The sequence below is a fragment of the Caretta caretta genome, chromosome 2, assembly GCF_965140235.1.
Source record: "Caretta caretta isolate rCarCar2 chromosome 2, rCarCar1.hap1, whole genome shotgun sequence".
NCBI lineage: Eukaryota > Metazoa > Chordata > Testudines > Cheloniidae > Caretta > Caretta caretta.
Window position 1 is genome coordinate 237,038,854 of NC_134207.1, and position 18,348 is coordinate 237,057,201.

An 18,348-nucleotide genomic window follows, 5' to 3' on the forward strand; every position below is an offset into this window, starting at 1 on the left:
GTTACTTAATATTTTTGAACAAGGCATTTTAAGTTGTTAGTTCTCCTTTATTGGGGTAGGTAGCAGAGCAGTACCATGGAAGGAGTAGAACAGGAAGAAAGCAGAACTGAGACCTTTCAAAGTTTTGGCCCAAGCGAGGGGATATGGGGGCATCATTTGAGCCCCCCGCCTCAAGTGCCAAAATGTTGTGGGCCGGCCCTGAGTATTCATGACACTTACTTTGATTTATCCAATATCAATAGTCCAATCTGAGTAGCTCTGAAAGTAAAAGCTTCTCTCCAGCAAAGCCCTAACCTGTCCAGAAGGCTGTTGATCCAGTGGAATGTACTGGCTCAGCAGGGCAAAGGCTGATCTACTTTAATTCCCTCTCTGTGGAGTTTTTTCTTTCCCACCAGAAGACATATAATGTGAACAGACAACTATCCTTCAGTTGTTGGTGTGGGTGTGAGTGGGTTAGGTTGTTTTTTGTTTGTTTTTGCATCAGGAAATTGAACTAGTAGGAGTTCAAGGTTTTTAATACTGAAATCTGGTCAAAAGGGCTGTAAACTGATCCTACAACTCTGTTGATAAATTATTTCTCTTATCACAAAGGCAAGATGGTTTGGTATATTTTTGGCCTGATTTTCTATAGTGCTGGATGCTCAGCACTTTGGTAATTTAGTTATGTATTTAACCTGTAAGTGGTAGTCTACTGATATCTTGTTTGGTTTATTTACTTATCTAAATATGAATTTGGAAGTCTAACTTTAGGCTCCTGCTTCTGAAAATGTTGACCGTAAGATTTTTAACTTAACAGTATCCCTTTAATATTTCTAAAGCTACATGTATGTACACTGGCAGTTTGGGATAATAAATGTGTGTGAAGTTAATCAGTGATCCACTGCATGTGTGTGTGAGAAGGCAAGCAGTTAAACAGACTGAGTGCATCTGGGGGATCTATGTAAGGCAACCAAGGTATTTTGTGTGTATCTCAAGGAAGCAAAGGCTGGGCACCAGAGTAGGAAAAGAAAGTAAGAAGGAAAGCAAAGGGGAAAACTAGGTAAGATAACAGATATGGGAGAGGGGAGAAAATTGTTTCCTCAGCCCATGTAATCTTATTGCTATCTTATTGCTTGAACCATTTAACATGATCAGCATTTCAGATGCTCCATGTTTGAACCTCCAATTTAAATCATTACTGTTCAGAATAGGCTTGGAAAAATAATTGAAATTACAATATTATCAATCCAGAGATAAAATAATATAGTAAATAAATCTACTACTTGTCCTAAACTAGGGTTTGTGTATCAAGTGCTGCTGTGTCCTGCCTCACACTTTAAGCATTCACTGATGATACAGGCAGTGAAGTGAGCCCTCTGTGTACCTGAGATACGAGCTGGTTGTGTTTTTAAAGGGCTTTGTGATTCTCTGGGACCGAAAGGTGCTCTCTATACCATCATCATCATCATTCGTGTCACGGAGAGTCTGAAAGGTACCATCCGTTCATTTCCTGACACCGGAATGTTCCTGTTCTCTTCCAGAGAGCCTTCGGGGTGGTCAGACCAGGCCGCCAGCTGCTGCTTGTACCTGTAAGACCACAACACACAGGCAGGGTTATCGCCCACAGCAAGGCCCCAGACCGGAAGTGAAGCAGCAAGGTGGACTACATTTCCCAGAATGCCTCGGGGCGGAGGCCAGCCCGAAGGCTGACTTAAGGGCCGCTGCTGGGAGACATTACAGGAGGGCCTGATCCCTGGGCAAAGGTAGGTGCCCGTGTAGCGTGACAAACGGCTCGCTCGCTGTTTGCTACGGGGGCTGCGCGGTGGGGGGGAGGGGAGCAGGACCAGCTGCCACTGCCTTGGCTACCGTGTTTGCTCTTGACAGCTGGGGAAAGGGGTGACTATTTATCGTGGGCCTTTTCAACGGCCAGGTTGTGGCGGGGGGCGAGCTCCGAGGGGCAGTGCGGCGGGGGGGCTGTTTCGGGGCGGTGGATGAGCTCACAGGGGCATGCGGGGGGGCTGTTTCGGGGCGGTGGATGAGCTCACAGGGGCATGCGGGGGGGCTGTTTCGGGGCGGTGGATGAGCTCACAGGGGCATGCGGGGGGGCTGTTTCGGGGCAGTGGATGAGCTCACAGGGGCATGCGGGGGGGCTGTTTCGGGGCAGTGGATGAGCTCACAGGGGCATGCGGGGGGGCTGTTTCGGGGCGGTGGATGAGCTCACAGGGGCATGCGGGGGGGCTGTTTCGGGGCGGTGGATGAGCTCACACGGGCATGCGGGGGGGCTGTTTCGGGGCGGTGGATGAGCTCACAGGGGCATGCGGGGGGGCTGTTTCGGGGCAGTGGATGAGCTCACACGGGCATGCGGGGGGGCTGTTTCGGGGCGGTGGGGGGGAGGACTATGTAATACAGGGTGTGGGGGGGGGATTAGTTAGGGGACATGACCTGAGGGGCAGATGTTGGAAGCTGGGGAGGCGTTTTCGGACGGGGTTTGGCAGGAGATGGGGCGATGAAGGGGCAGCTGGGACGGGCAGGGAGGAAGCGAGGGGTGCGTGTTGGGGGGTGGGGTTGGGTGATGCGTGGAAGCGATTCAGGGGACAGGTGGGAGGTCACAGGGGGTTGCGGGGGGGTGTGTGTGTGTGTGGGGAGGAGGAGGATGAGCAGTGTTGGGTTATGGAAGGGGTTCGGGCGGCCGGAGCGGGGTGGCGGGAATGAGGGGCTGAGATGTGGGGGGAGTGTTGGACCCTCATGCCCTTTGCCCCAGTCTCTGAGTGCCGAGCGGGGCTGCTCCCGCCGTGGGCGGCGGCCCGGGAGCTGGCGGAGCCGTCGCCCATTCCTCTCCCCCTGTCTCCGGTCAGTTGGATGCAGGCGCCGCGGGGAGGGGGAGCTGCTGCTGCCGCTGCGCGCGCGGTTCCAGCTGACACATCTCGGGCCCGGCTGCGGCCGAGGGGAAGGCAGGGGGCATGGCGGAGACCGGCTCGGTGCATGAGACCAGGTTTGAGGCGGCCGTGAAGGTGATTCAGAGCTTGCCCAAAAATGGTAAGTGAGCGGGGCCAGGAGGCTTGTGTCCGTGCAGGGCCTGTGGGGCTGCAGCCGGCCGGAGGAGAGGAGACCTGCGGACTCGGACGCTCGCCTGCTCTTTTGCCATCTGGAGCGCAGGCCGATTACAGCCTTGCCACCGATGAAGCGAGCTGTAGCTCACGAAAGCTCATGCTCAAATAAATTTGTTAGTCTCTAAGGTGCCATAAGTCCTCCTTTTCTTTCTTGGGGGGAGGGATACCTCAGTGGTTTGAGCATTGGCCTGCTAAACCCAGGTGTGAGTTCAATCCTTGAGGGGCCATTTAGGGATGGGGCAAAAATTGGGGATTGGTCCTGCTTTGAGCAGGGGGTTGGACTAGATGACCTCCTGAGGTCCCTTCCAACCCTGATATTCTAAGATTCTTTTTCTAGGAGAGCAATCCCTGGCTGTTCCCTTGCACCGCCTCCCCCTGCCAGGACAAGATAAACCTGATTTCTCACCCCGCCCCCCCCCGCAGCTCTGCCGAGGCAGCCACATCCTCCCCATAAGCCCCCTCTAGAGCTCTAAACGAGGCTACCTGGCAGGCAGCCGGAATGCCAGGGAGTCCCCCAGAGGGGCTAGGGAATTACTGACAGATGATGAGGGGACTGGCTGAGCGACACCAGCCATTAAACATGATGACAGAACTGTTCCTTACGCTGGCCTTCTGGGCCAAAAGCTTATTCATAACTTATTTGTTCAGCCACTTAGACATGGCATCGTCTGCAATTTTCTCATATTTGCAATCAGTGGTTCAATAAATACTGTACTGTAAGGGTTTGCAGGGGCCCAGCAGATCAAGTTTTAAAATTTGCTTTTAATATGTTTTCCCGAGCAGTTCAAAATATGTTTGATCATTCCTGATGCCACAGAACAAATTTCTTTGTTCCTCCAGAGAATGTTAAGCATGCATTTTGTTCACATAGAGGTGTTTTGTTGATGTAAACAATGTAGCTTTTACTATCCTACTCTTCCCATTCCACCTTTGTTGCAAAAGTAGGAGAAAGTACTTGCCTCCTTGGAATCCCTAATATGATTTTATGACTTCACAGCAATCACTGTGAATTTGTTAGTCTGAAGAGTAAGCAAAGTTATTAAATGTGTTTGAAGAATTGCAAAAATTGAGGACAAGACTTTTTTTTCCCCTAGAGTTTTTATTTGTTGCTATTATCAAATAGACGCTGCTGATCTTACATTAACACAGAAGCCAAAAAACTCACCACAAACTGGTATAAACTGTAATTGATTTTGTGAGGGCAAAAATTAAAGGATCATTATCAGCTTTTTAAAAAAACTGAATAGATTTCTACTTAAAAGTTGTTTCAGGAGAAATGCCTGAGCATGAATTCCCTCTGCCAAAAAATCCGATTTTTCTGTTGTTGAGAAAACAGTGACTGTACAGAAAGTGCTGTCAAATGCCTAAAGTAAACAAACTGAAGAAATAGTGAAACATTTTGATCTCAAATCTGTCAATTATGTTATTTGCTATAGGTAAAAATAGTTTTTCAAAATCCAGACAAATGTGGTGAAGTTGATTGTGTCCTTTTAAAGTGGTCAGGGTGACTTATTTTGCAGTCCCTCTGTCTGAACGTGGAGCTTAAAGTCCAAAGTCATTGATCATGCAGCCCCTTAAACTAGGTCTGAAATTTTCCCTCAATCAGTAAATATTCACTCTGGTGTAATCCAGAAATGTATTAACCCCCACCATCTCCATTGACTTCAGGGGGAATTGTGCCTTTGAGGAGCAGACTCTTTATCATGCTGTGAGTTATAAGAAGTGCAGGTTAATTTCCCACAGAAATATTAACAATGCATAAAAGAGACTAAACGTCTTTAATGTCAATTTCTACTGATTTTAAAATGTTTTCACTAGGTTCATTCCAGCCAACGAATGAAATGATGCTCAAGTTCTATAGCTTTTATAAGCAAGCAACCCAAGGACCCTGTAACAGTCCAAGACCTGGATTCTGGGATCCTATTGGTAGATATAAATGGTAATTGTGTGTGAGAGATTGTTTGGTTATTTGTACTGAAACTTTGTCTAAGAGCGTCTTCTCTCTTTTTAAAGACTTCAGTGAACAAAACTGTAGTGTGTGTGTTTTCAAAAAGTCCCTTCGCTTGATAATGAAATTGGTATGTATATTTTGGATTTTCCTCCTGTGTTCCAGCCTTTACGTTAGGGGAGAGGACATTCCCTTTGCTTCTAAAATTGAGGATGCTGCAGCTTGGGCAGATCTCATTGTAGTACCTCTGCAGTATTTCCTCCTCTCCCCAGAATTTAGGGGAGCCCAAATCAGTTTACACCAATAGGGGGGCAGTGCTCTTAGGCTGTGGCAACAAGTTCCTTCCCATCTGACTGCCTGTACCTGAGATGGCTCCATTACAGAAAAGACAATCTGGGCTTTTACTACAAGTTGGATGGAGAATTTAATAGTAGGAAAGAAAGGATCAAATGAACTAAGCACAGGACTGAGAGTAAGGGAATCTCGTGTTCTAATCCCAGTTATGACATAGATTCCCTCTGTGGCTTTAGTCAAATCACTCCATGTTTGTACCTTACAGTTTTCCAGTGTGTAAAATAAAGATAATACTGCTTGCCTAGTTCACAGGCAATCATGATGATGGTTAATGTAAGTACTGTAAAGCACTTTACAAATCCTAAAGTTAATCCAATGAGCACACCAAACTCTTCAGCATTTGGGGAGAGGGAAACTATGATCTCCAGATTTATGTTTATACAATCATCTCTTGAAAAGCTTTTCAAAAAATATTGGTAACTATATATGGACCCCAGCATCTGAGCTCCACTTCTACAGCATGAGTCCTAAAAATCAACCACTACCTGGCTTGCTTTTTATTTAAAATTAGTTAGTTAACATTGAAATGCCTCTGAATAACTTTGCTGATCCTCCCTGCGTACAGTGACATGTATGCCCCCTGCCCCCCCCCACTCCCCCCCCCCAAAAAAATGCTAAGGCCAGCTCTGCGTAGGATGGGATTTCTCCTCCTGTATCTCAGGGATCCATGGAGGTAGGAGACTCCTCCTTGTCCTCTGCTATAATAATTGGATCTAAAAGTTTACTCTAATTATGAGCTTAAGTGCATAAAATGTCACTAATTTATAACAAATGTTGACCGGGAAAAGTTATGAAAGGGAGCTAGCCAGCCAGACTGAATTAGTCCAAGCAACAAGGCATACTGATCTAACTGAAGGACTGTGTTAAGATCCTGCTGGATAAATAAGAGAAGTATAGAACCAGAAATCAGTGAACCAAAACTGCTATGTCAAAAATTAGGCCTCTGTTTATATTATGTCAAATAATATAAATAATATTTGAAATAATATTCTGAAATAATTTCACCCATCACTCCTATTTTGGGTCCTTAAGGAAAGAGGCTTTGGGTAAAAAAAAAAAAATTGGCTACTGGAGTGAACTTCACCATCCTCACTGCCACTCCCACCATCTCCTGTGACTCTTGGCCTCCATTATCCTGATCCTGAGAGAGATCCTGATCAGGCCAGAGAGAGGGACCCAGACGACATCACCACTGGCTCCCGCTGAGATGAACACCACCTGGGATGAAATGGGATTGGACTGTAACTGCAACAGCTCCAATCTGTCTAATCTAACTTCTTTTCTTTTCCCCCAAAGGACAGTTATTACCATCTTTGATACTATCTAAGACAGGCAAACTAGGGTGTGTGTTCTTTTTCCCTTTAGCTGGAGAGAGTTTTAGAAGAGAAAAGACAATGGATGTTGTTAAAATAAAAGCCTTATTCAATACGTTACATTTCAAATATTTTTACCATTTTTCCTTTTCTTCTTTACCTTTCTTTTAAACTTTTTTATTAATTTTTAATAATGTGTTTGCCATAGTACTAAGCAGTCTTTTTAGGCCAGATCTTGTTCAGCACTGTTTAATGTTAAACAGTAACTAAATTAAGGTAATTAGATTAGACCATCTATTCCATTTAAATTTAATACAACACTCCACAAACCTCTTCTTATCCCCCAGGGAAGACTTGCAAGGAAATGGACATTGGAATCTCAAAGTTTCCTGGGACACCTGTGGTTTTTTATGAATGGCTACAATATGGCCCCAAACCCATAATGTATATTGTGTTAGAGATAAGTAAGCAATTTTATTTTTAGGCTGCTACTTTCCTGTTGGAGTAAGGCTTAATAGAAAAGATTAAATAGACCTGTACATAATTCTGGTTGTGTTTATACATCAGCTTACATGTATAAATATGTATATGGCTAATATTAAAAATACCTTTTTGAAGGTCCCATCTCTTTCAAAACTGATCTTGTCCAATGCCAAACAGTTGGTCAGAATCTGGAATAGAACTTGTGTCCTGACTCACTGTCCAGTCCCCTATCCACTGGATCACGCTGCCTCTCAGAAGATATCCAGTTACCTGATTATGCTCCCAGATCAGGTAACTGGGAGAAATAAGGCCATTGCGGAGAAACTAAATGAATTCTTTGCATCGGTCTTCACAGCTGAGGATGTGAGGGAGATTCCCAAATCTGAGCCATTCTTTTTAGGTGAGAGGTCTGAGGAACTGTCCCAAATTGAGGTATCATGAGAGGAGATTTTGGAACAAATTGATAAATTAAACAGCAGTAAGTCACCAGGACCAGATGGTATTCACCCAAGAGTTCTGAAGGAACTCAAGTCTGAAATTGCAGAACTACTAACTAGTCTATAACCTATCATTTAAATCCGCTTCTGTACCAGATGACTGGAGGATAGTTAATGTAATGCCAATTTTTAAAAAGGGCTCCATAGGTGATCCTGGCAATTACAGGCCTGTAAGCTTGACTTCAGTACCGGGCAAAGTGGTTGAAACTGTAATAAAGAACAATATTATCAGACATATAGATGAACATAATGTGTTGAGGAAGAGTCAACATGGTTTTAGTAAAGGGAAATCATGCCTCATCAATCTACTAGAATTCTTTGAGGGGGTCAACAAGCATGTGGACCAAGGGGATCCAGTGGATATAGTGTATTTAGATTTTGAGAAAGCCGTTGACAAGGTCCCTCACCAAACACTCTTCTGCAAAGTAAGCTGCCATGGGATAAGAGGGAGGGTGGTCTCAAGGATTGGTAACTGGCTAAAAGATAGGAAACAATGGGTAGATATAAATGGTCAGTTTTCAGAATGGAGAGAGGTAAATAGTGGTGTCCCCCAGAGGTCTGTTCTGGGACCAGTCCTATTCAACATATTTATAAATGATCTGGAAAAAGGGGTAAAGAATGAGGTGGCAAAATTTGCAGATGATACAAGATTACTAAAGATAGGTAGACCTAGGCAGACTGCGAAGAGCTACAAAAGGATCTCTCAAAACTGGGTGACTGGGCAACAAAATGGCAGATGAAATTTCATGTTGATAAATGTAAAGTGATGCACATTGGAAAACATAATCCCAACTATACATATAAAATGATGGGGTCTAAATTAGCAGTTACCACTCAAGAAAGAGATTTTGGAGTCATTGTAGATAGTTCTCTGAAAACATCCACTCAATGTGCAGTGGCAGTCAAAAAAGTGAACAGAATGCTGGAAATAATTAAGAAAGGGATAGATAATCAGACAGAAAATATGTTGCTGCTATATAAATCCATGGTACGCCCACATCTTGAATAACTGTGTGCAGATGTGGTTGCCCCATCTCAGAAAAGATATACTGGAATTGGAAAAGGTTCAGAAAAGGGCAACAAAAATTATTAGGGGTATGGAATGGCTTATGTATGAGGAGAGATTAATAAGACTGGGACTTTTCAGCTTGGAAAAGAGACGGCTAAGGGGATATATGATTGAGGTCTATAAAATCATGACTGGTGGAGAGAAAGTAGATAAGGAAGTGTTGTTTACTACTTCTCATAACTCAAGAACTAGGGGTCACCAAATGAAATTAATAGGCAGCAGGTTTAAAACAAATAAAAGGAAGTATTTCTTCACACAGCGCATAGTCAACCTGTGGAACTCCTTGCCGGAGGATGTTGTGAAGGCCAAGACCATAACAGGGTTAAAAAAAGAACTAGATAAATGCATGGAGGATAGGTCCATCAGTGGCTATTAGCCAGGATGGGCAGGAATGATGTCCCTAGCCTCTGTTTGCCAGAAGCTGGGAATAAGTGACAGGGGATGGATCACTTGATGATTACCTGTTCTGTTCATTCCCCCTGGGGCACCTGGCACTGCACACTGTCAGAAGACAAGATACTGAGCTAGATGGACCTTTGGTCTGACCCAGTAGGGCCATTCTTGTGTTTGAACCAGCTAGTTAGATTATTATTATTGTATTTTTACACACAAAATTGCAGACACAATAAGAAACACTTTTTACTTAAGGCTGGACTGAAAAATACAGGCAGACCATGGGTGTTCTGAAGATATCCATGGTTTTCATTCCTAGGGATGCTTGGAGTGCTTTGGGGGATATGCCCAAAGAAGAAGCCATGATAGCATATGTTGAAGAAATGAAAAAGGTAAGAGTAATTCAAATCTATGTATCTTCAAAAGTAACTTTATATTTAGAAGATTAAAAAAAATAAAGAAAATATTTCACTAGCTGCGAGTAAAGCTTTCATTCGTGTTGTGAGTTTGCTGAATTAACTTAACCCTAAACTGTCTGGTGGTGATAGTTTTGAAGTTTAAGAGCTCTAGGGAACCTATTGACAATGTTTTTAATGAGAGGCCCAAATACAATGCAGCTCTCGCAAGTGAGCTGTAGTGAAACACTGGAACTGAAACGGTAGCTGATTCAGAACAAACTAGGGAAGGAGAGAGAGAGAGAGAGATCTCAAAGGAAAAAAGCTGAATGTGCAGTAAATTTTGCACATTTTTGCTGAATTCTAGTTTGAGATCTGATGGGACCCTTACATGGAAGAGTCTTGGGAAGTAGTTAATTAACAAAATGGGCTGAACCAAAACTCTGGATCTGAACATCTTTGAACTTTGGAGGACAATGAGTTAGAACCTAGATTTGAAACCGCCTCTAGTATTTAATATCAAGAGTCTGATTTAGACCCAAACAAACGTTTCTGGTCTATTGTTGGGAATAGAGATTTTTAAAATTCTTATAACTGTTCCTAGTTCTCTTAACGAGCATAATATAAATCCTTAAATAAAGTAGCTAGACAAATTCAGAGTTAAGACTGCTGCTCTGTCCTTAACTCATCCTGTCTTTTGACTACAGCCCTTTTAGTAGATCTCTGAAACAGTGAATGATCTTACATACTTTGAGCTGCAGCAAGGACAAGTATGTAATTTAACATAACTATAGCCAGGTTAGTATTAAGGACAGAGCGTGCAGTTTTCATTCAGAATATGCTATATTTTTTTCTAAGTCAGGCTATTAACCTCCTTTAAAGGGTTTTTATAACATTTTATTTCTGTTCTACCAACCACCATGTTATTCTTACTCTTTAATGACTACTTTTTTAAAAAAATTAGGACAGTTGTCCAAATTCTGTAGTCTTCACTCAAGCAAAACTCTCATTGATTTTAATGGGAGTTTTAATTGAATGAATAATGCAGAATTTGGCCATTCATTACTCCATAATCTTAATTGTCAAAAGACCCATTGAAATAACTAATAGAAGTAGCCAGTTCTCTTCAAAATAACTATCATTGAACAGTACTGTAGATAGTAAAATTAAATGAAAGTATGCCCTCTGAACGTTATCATAAGATAAACTGATAGCAAACAATCTCACAGGGTGAAATCCCCTCTACCTACATAAAGCCCATGTATTCTGGCCAGGCGTGCTGCTGGGGGTGGGGGTTTGTGGGGCTATAGCCACCCCAAAATTTGCCAGTCTCCATTTCTTTGGGAAGCTGGTTCATGGCTGGCATGGTGCTGGGCGAACTCACCCACTGCTAGAGGTGGCTGGGCTGAGTGGGAGTCTGCTGAACTAGGGTGGGGGGACAAGGAGCCTATCGGTGCTGGTTCTTGGGGGTCAGGAGTGGGAGCTGTGGCTGCTGCTGAACAAGCATTCAGGCTCCTGGGTGCTCGGCTTAAAGAGACAGCATGCTGGCACACACACAGTTTCACACACACTCTCCCTCCAACACACTCTCCCAGTCTCTCACACACCGTTTCCCACTCTCTCGCCTCTGCAGTCTCTCACACTTGTAATATTATTATTATTATTGTTTGTAATTTCTTGGTACTTCCTACTGAAATATATATTCTCTGTCATTTTATTCTTTTCAAAGTTAAATTTAATTTTTTGAGTAGTAATTTCTAAAATGCCTAACCTGTCCTGGCTGGAGTAATTATCATTATTACTTTTATTGCCATATTGTGCTTTGCCATTCATTATTTAAAGTGGTACAATCAAATAATAGTATCCTTCTAGAATGTAAATTTGGCTTGTACTCACCTTAACAATGCCAGTTTAAAAAAGAAAAAAACATTATCTAAAAACACAACTTTAGACACTGTAAAGTAACTTAAAATTTGTACAAAAATAAATGCAGTTCCAAGTCTGACACTAATAGTGATGATGGAGTTAAATGTTAGAGAGTCACGTACATGATTGTGACTGGCAAACATAAATGCAAAAATAAGTAGAAAAATAAATTCCTGTCTTCATAAAAGAGAAAAACTTTAATCATGTATGTGAAAATTAAAATAGTTTTTAGTGGAGTGAAAAACAGTTGATGATATTGGAGGCAATAATGGCAGTAATACAGTGTGTCTGTTAGAGAAAGTAATCAGATTTGATTTATTTTTATTTAGCTCCACTAAAGATAGTGTACAAAGTATCAAACTTGTCTTTCTGATATCTGTGTTAAGGCTACAAAACTGATACCTCAAGGTTTACGATTGGGAATATTTTGCTGTATTATCTCCTGATTGTTCTAAATTTGACATATAAACTTAAAATATGGCTTTAATTGGTATTTGTGTATATTTTTTCTTTCTTTATATAGGAATGAGATGCAGTGCTCTTGTCAGCTAATTTCTAAGTTATTATCTGCAAAAACCCTAGACTTTTCAGGTGCCTTACTAGCCTCTGGAATCACAGTTAAAGTAAACATGGGCAGCAGGTATAATGGGGGAGAGCGAGGGCCCGTGGTGGAGCGGGGGTGGAGTGTGTGTGGGGGCCATGGCAGAAGAGGCAGGACAGGAAGTTAGCCTCCCCCAGGGAAAGCTTCATCGCCATAGACTAAACATCCATCCCCCTTCCTGCCCACAGCCTCCTGCAGCTGCTGCCAGGGATGGAAGACCGAGCCAAAGTAGGGTTGCCAGGCGTCCTTTTCGACTGGGTGTTCTGGTCGAAAACCGGGACCCTGACGGCTCTGGTCAGCACCACTGACTGGGCCGTTAAAATTCCGGTCGGTGGTGAAGCAGTGCTAAGGCAGGCTCCCTGCCTGCCCTGGCTCCGTGTGGCTCCCAGAAGTGGCTGGCATGTCCCAACAGCCCCTACGTGCATGGCTGGCCAAGGAGGCTCCGCGCGCTGCCCCCAAGCTCTGGCTCCACAGTTCCCATTGGCCGGGAATTGAAGCCAATGGGAGCTGCGGGCGAGGGCAACGCATGGAACCTCCCTGGCCTCCCTTGCACCTAGGGGCTGCAGGGATATGCCAGACGCTTCCCGGAGCCACCTGAGGTAAGTGCTACCCAGAGCCCACACCACCTCCTGCACCCCAGCCCTGAGCCCCCTCCCATTTCCAAACTCCCTCCTAGAACCCGCACCCATCCCACACTCCGAACCCCTCGGCCCCCTCCTGCGTGCCAAACCCCTCATCCCCGGCCTCACCCCAGAGCCCACAGCCCTGGCCGGAACCCTCCTGCGCTCCAACCTCCTGCTCCAGCCCAGTGAAAATGAGTGAGTGAGGGTGGGGAAGAGGGGGGGGGGGATGGAGTGAGTGGGGGCGGGGCCTCAGAAGGGGTGGGGCCTTGGGGCAGGACAAAGGTGTTTGTTTTTCTGCACTCAGAAAGTTGGCAGCCTTAAGCCGAAGGTATCCCAGTAATGCCACCTACAGTACCTGTGCTCATTTAACCCTTTCTAGCACTGAGGCCTTCTGCTCCAGAATGACCGCAGTGTGAGTTGTAGTATTATGGCTCTGAGTCTCCAAATCTTCCAGATATCATACTTTGCTGTGTGCAAACGGTTATTTTAAAAATAACAGTATGTTCTCCAATTTAAAGTAATTAGCTATTAATAATATTTAACCAGTAATTTTTTTCCAGAAGTTTGCATTTGTTGGTGGTGGTTGTTATTAGTTTATTTATTTATTGGCTTAGTTTTGTTTTCTATTGATTTTCTGTGAATAAATGTTGCACCAGTGAACTGCCATAGCTGAAGTTTAAAATGGATCTGTCTGTATATATTTTTGTTCTCCTATTTGAGGATAACATAGATAAAACACACATGTATGTGTGCCAACAAAATGTATAGGGCAGCCCACCCAATTTTTTGTTTAGCCCACATTAGCCCCGCCCGGTAGAGCCTTTGATTCTGGTTTTGTGCAGAAAGGGTATGGAGTGGCGGGGCAGGTGAAAGTCTCCCACCTTACCCAAACACAAGATTAGTGATCAGGTTTACTTTACAGCTTCCCTACTGCCAAGGCTGAAATAAGACTGAGATAAGAGCCAGAGTCCTTCCACCCCAATAGTGCTCACCTGTATACATACACTTTCAAAAGGACTTTCACCACACAACTTCTTTTAAAATTTGTTGTGGCTAAAGCCCAGTATGATTCTGAGAATTGTCCAGATTATGTGGGTAGTTTTTGTGAGGTGTGTGGAGGAGCAGCAGTGACATTTATATTTAAGTTTTGATGCAATTTTTTCAGTTGAGTTGAAAGCACAGCATGTAGATGTAAATGCACTGCAAACCAAGTTAGGCTGTGACAAAGTTTTAATTTTCTACAGCTGTATAAAAGAAAAGGTGGTAAAATCTCTTTCGCTAATTTCCAGCAGCATATCTGAGCAGTTCACATGTTTCCCCCTTTAGAATTTAGAATAATTTGTTCTGTTTATGCACAAAATGGATTAGAAACTCACTGAAGCTACTCTTTAATGGGAGTTTTGCTTTTTTGATAACTTGTGATTGGTTTGCAAAACTAGCTTTGATTGCTATTGTTGCCACCTGCCAGTCAGCCTGGAGTTTTGCATGGCCAGGGTTTGCCATGGCTACTGTTTCCTGCTGATCTGTGTGGGGCTTTTGCTTGCAGATGGTTTGCTGTAGCTTCTTTTGCAACTACTTGCTACCTTGCCTGGTGCCTTGTCTGGGAAGGGCTTACCATAGCTACTGCTGCTGTCTTACAGGAAGAGGGTTTGCTGCCACTGCTGCCTGCATCTTTTCCTGGAATTATTGCTTAAAAGGGGGAATCAGCAAAAGCTACCCAGGTGGATTAGAAAACTGCAGACTTATTACTTTTTGTTGCCAGTTTCAGTATCTTCTCTGCTATCTCTGTTCTGCCGAATGTCTGTTTGACTGCACACCTTGCTGTGATATGAATGCTTGTTCTGGTGCTAGGGTGTGTTGGATTAGTAAACTGAAAACCTGATCCAGCTGCTACTGACTTCAAGGGAGCAGGGTTGGACCCTAATTTTCTGTCTTGATCATGTGATTTTTGGAATGTCCTTACTTTGGTTCTGTCCCTCTGATTTGGGGGGCTTTTTGCTGTGGACAGTGGCAGCTGGTAAATTAGAAGGGCACAATGGGCACCTCATAACATGGTGCTTGCACCCAGCCAAAAGAGGATAGGATATGTCAAATAAAAAGAAAATTATGTTGGAAAGGAGTTCCCTCAGTTTCATTTTCCCCAAGGAAAAACTGATTAAAAAGCACATTGCACATGATCACACCCCCCCCTGTCTGTCAAACTTCTACCTGATTTAGTTTGAAATTGCTGAGGTAATAAATGTTGGAATTTGTAATTGATATGCTGATGGACTCCCTTAACTACAATAAACAGTTTTATTCAATATGAGCCTGAGAAGGAGCCAGAATTTATCCATGTACGTTGTCAAAGAGCCACAGTAATATGTCAGCAGTCCTCCATCAGCTCCCCCCTGGCTCCCAGCGCCTGCTGCCCAATGGCAGCCCCGCTGATCAGTGCCTCTCCATCCCTCCCTGTACCTCCTGATCAGCTGTTTCAAGGCATGCAGGAGGCTGGGAGGGGGAGGAGCGAGGGCATAGCGGGCTCAGGGGAGGGGGCGGGAAGGGATGGAGTAGGGGCAGAGCCAGGGGTTGAGCAGTGAGCACTCCCCAGCACATTGGAAAGTTGGCGCCTGTAGCTCCAGCCCCGGAGACTGTGCCTATACAAGGAGCTGCATCTTAATTTCTGAAGAGCCACATGTGGCTCCGGAGCCACAGGTTGGCCGTCCCTGCTATATAATGTTAAAATGCAGAGTTGAACAGAATGTTATAAAATTTATTTTGTGACATGTTATTGCTATATGAGTATTGCAGTGAACATAAGGAAATTTGGCACCAAGTTAAATAAAATGAATCGTTAATATATTGTTTCACAAGACATTTTGTATTTTGGACTCGTACAGATTCTTGAGAGTATGCCAATGACGGAGAAAGTTGAAGAATTACTACAAGTGATAGGCCCATTCTATGAAATAGTAGAGGATAAAAAGAACAGAGCATCTGGCCTAACATCAGGTTTGAATAAATACCTCCTCCTTATTTTGTACTGTAAATAATAATAAAAATTTAGACTCTCTTAACTAACTTACTTACATTTCATTTTCAGTTTAAATTCTATAAATAGTTTCTTAAAGCTAAATGTTGCATCTTTCTATTTCATTCCTTTACCATATGCCAGTCCGACTGGAGAAAGTCTCTAAATATTTAGAAGGTAGGAATGATAAATTTCTGTGTAAATCCATTTGTTTCATTGTTTTATGTGCTGTAATTCACTGCAACACTTGAGACTTCTGGGTTTGTCACCTTTAATTTTTATTTAAAAATAAAAACACTACAGGAAGGTCCAACAGCATGTTTGGAATTTAACCAAATATTTTCAGTGCTGGAGAGGAAAACTTCACTGCAGAGCCTCTGGTTGCTGAGAGAGAATTAAAAAAATATCCAGTTTCTGCCTCTCTATTGATAAGAACAGCCTTTTAAATTCTGCCTTTCTTCTGCATCCTGCATGTGGGTATGTGCAGGCAAGCTGTGTACTGTAGTTGGCAGTCTATTTATTCTCTGTCTTCCAGCTTGAGAAACTTTTTTTGCTCTCCTGCAATTTTTTAAATTATTATTTATACATCAGCACAAGTATGCATGGGATTCCACAGACAAATAATAAAGGACCTGTAATCTCCTCCCCTGTACTTGCAGTCCGCATTGCCCAGTGCTAGAGTTCAAGGGAGAAGGGATTAATCTAACAGTCTGTGAATATCTGACAGGTGGCAAACCTAGTAATTTCATAGTTATGTAAAAAGGCACTGTGGCAACTATTATTTTACAACATTGTTGTATTTCATAGTTGATTCTGTGAAAATGTTTTGATAATTAGACTGTTGAAACATTACAGGTAAGGTTGTCTGTCTACATCTTGGTTTAAGAGTCTAAAACCTAGCTAAAGCTTTAAGATAAAGTTGGATATATGTAGCCTATGTTTGGAACAATTTTTTAAAAATTGATCTGTTCTAATTTTTAATTTTTAAAAAAGTTTAATTTTTAAATAATTTTAAAAATAATGTGACAAACTGGTTTAAAGTGCTTTTCACATTTTTACAACTCAAAAATGGCTTTGATTAATTGTCAGCGTTTAAACTAATCAGTTATATGTTCAAATAGTTTTTTCATATTTTAGAGAAAATAATAATGGCTGAATTTTTAAATGGCCACTTTAAAAGCAGGGTCACTTTTTTCAACTAAAACTGCATATGCTTCAGGTCTGGTATTTAATTAGCCTGCTTGGCAGCTCGATTGGCAGGCAAGATTGTAACAGAGTATCTGCAGATTCAGGTCAGTGATCTGCATAATAAGGATTGACTCACTTGGAATCTATGGTACAGAGTGCCAAAAGCTACTTTTAAAAAGTAGCTAAATCTAAACTAACAGAATCATAGAAACTAAAGACAAAAAAGACCAATTGGATGACCCAGACCAAAATACAATGGATCCTGAATTTGTTACTCCAACAAGTATATTTTGTTAACATCAGAAAATTTATATCCTAATTTAAATAACATTAGTGAGGCAAACTAACCATATCAAGAAACTTCAGAGTTGAAATTCAAGTTTCAGCCTTATCTGGCTCTATCAATATTGTAACAGATGTGGTACATAGCATTCACAAATCTGAAACTCTGTGACATCTAATTACTTTAGCATAGGTTTAGATAGATTCAGAATCTTAATAGTGAGTTTCTTTTCAATTTTGTCACAAAATTATTACATTGGGGATGTGAAGAAATCCTTCCCTCACTCCCACCCCAGTCCACTGAAGAAATTAATATTTTAGTAATAAGCTATAAATACCAATTAGTACTTACAATACTATTCTTCTAATAATCCTAATCCAGTGTTTTATCCTTTGGGCCACTCTGCCTTCTTTGAGTCCCCCCCCACTCCATTTTTCCTCCATATTAATTTTTGCACTGTTCCCCTTTGAGGAAAACTCAGGAAGCTTGATAACAGCAAAGGTAAGGTTTATTCCCCTCACTCTTTCACCAGTCTCACATTCTTTCTGTCTTTCCATCTTCTTCCACTTCTCGCTCTCCTCCCATGCATCCTGGGAATTGTAGTTCCTGGACTCAAGGTTATAGGACCCACTAGGAACAAAATTTACACACACAATCTGGGGTTGCTATGTGCACCTAGATAGCTACAATACACAATTCCCTTTAGAATAATCATTGTAAAACTTTCAACAGTCGCATCCAAGCCATCACTTAAGTCCAGTAACAAAGTTTTCCAACCTTTTTGGCAGTCTCCTTTGTCTTACACCTCTAATACCCGGAGAGGCAGGAATGAGACTAGGTGAGGGAGCAATTCCTACTAGTATAGATTATCCATCATCGCTATCTGTGTCATTGATGCTCTCTGGTCCAAGGTGGAAATTGTGATTCTCTTCGTCAGCGGCTAGCTGATGAGCTGTGGATAATCTTGAAATGTTCCATTTCTTTATACAGCGGAATCTCCTCAGATTTCTGTTAGCTGCAGATGACATGAATGTCTTGAATGCCCTTTTTTGACTCTGCATGGCAGCTTCACATGAACAAAATTTTCAATTTAAAGCTTGTGAGGTTTAGCACCTTTCTTATGATCTACATACTGTCTGTATTTCTCCTTTTTGTTCTTAAAACATTCATGAATAG

General features: G+C 42.6%; 1 protein-coding gene across 7 annotated transcripts in view; it reads left to right on the forward strand.

The window, feature by feature from the left end:
- Nucleotides 1–1,558: 1,558 nt before the first annotated feature.
- ACBD5 (acyl-CoA binding domain containing 5) overlaps nucleotides 1,559–18,348 on the forward strand; it is a 53,246-nt gene continuing 36,456 nt past the window's right edge. Inside the window, exons 1-6 of one of the 7 annotated variants that reach the window (XM_048837820.2) lie at nucleotides 1,559–1,742; nucleotides 2,835–3,015; nucleotides 4,908–5,028; nucleotides 9,466–9,538; nucleotides 15,571–15,682; nucleotides 15,846–15,878. In XM_048837820.2, the coding sequence (XP_048693777.1) occupies nucleotides 2,940–3,015; nucleotides 4,908–5,028; nucleotides 9,466–9,538; nucleotides 15,571–15,682; nucleotides 15,846–15,878 (415 nt within the window). In that variant the 5' untranslated portion in view covers nucleotides 1,559–1,742; nucleotides 2,835–2,939. Of the gene's footprint in view, nucleotides 1,743–1,855; nucleotides 1,876–2,834; nucleotides 3,016–4,907; nucleotides 5,029–8,174; nucleotides 8,195–9,465; nucleotides 9,539–12,955; nucleotides 13,104–15,570; nucleotides 15,683–15,845; nucleotides 15,879–18,348 lie in introns of those variants that run through there. The other 6 variants (XM_075125933.1, XM_075125932.1, XM_048837821.2 and 3 more) reach the window with 6 other exon arrangements.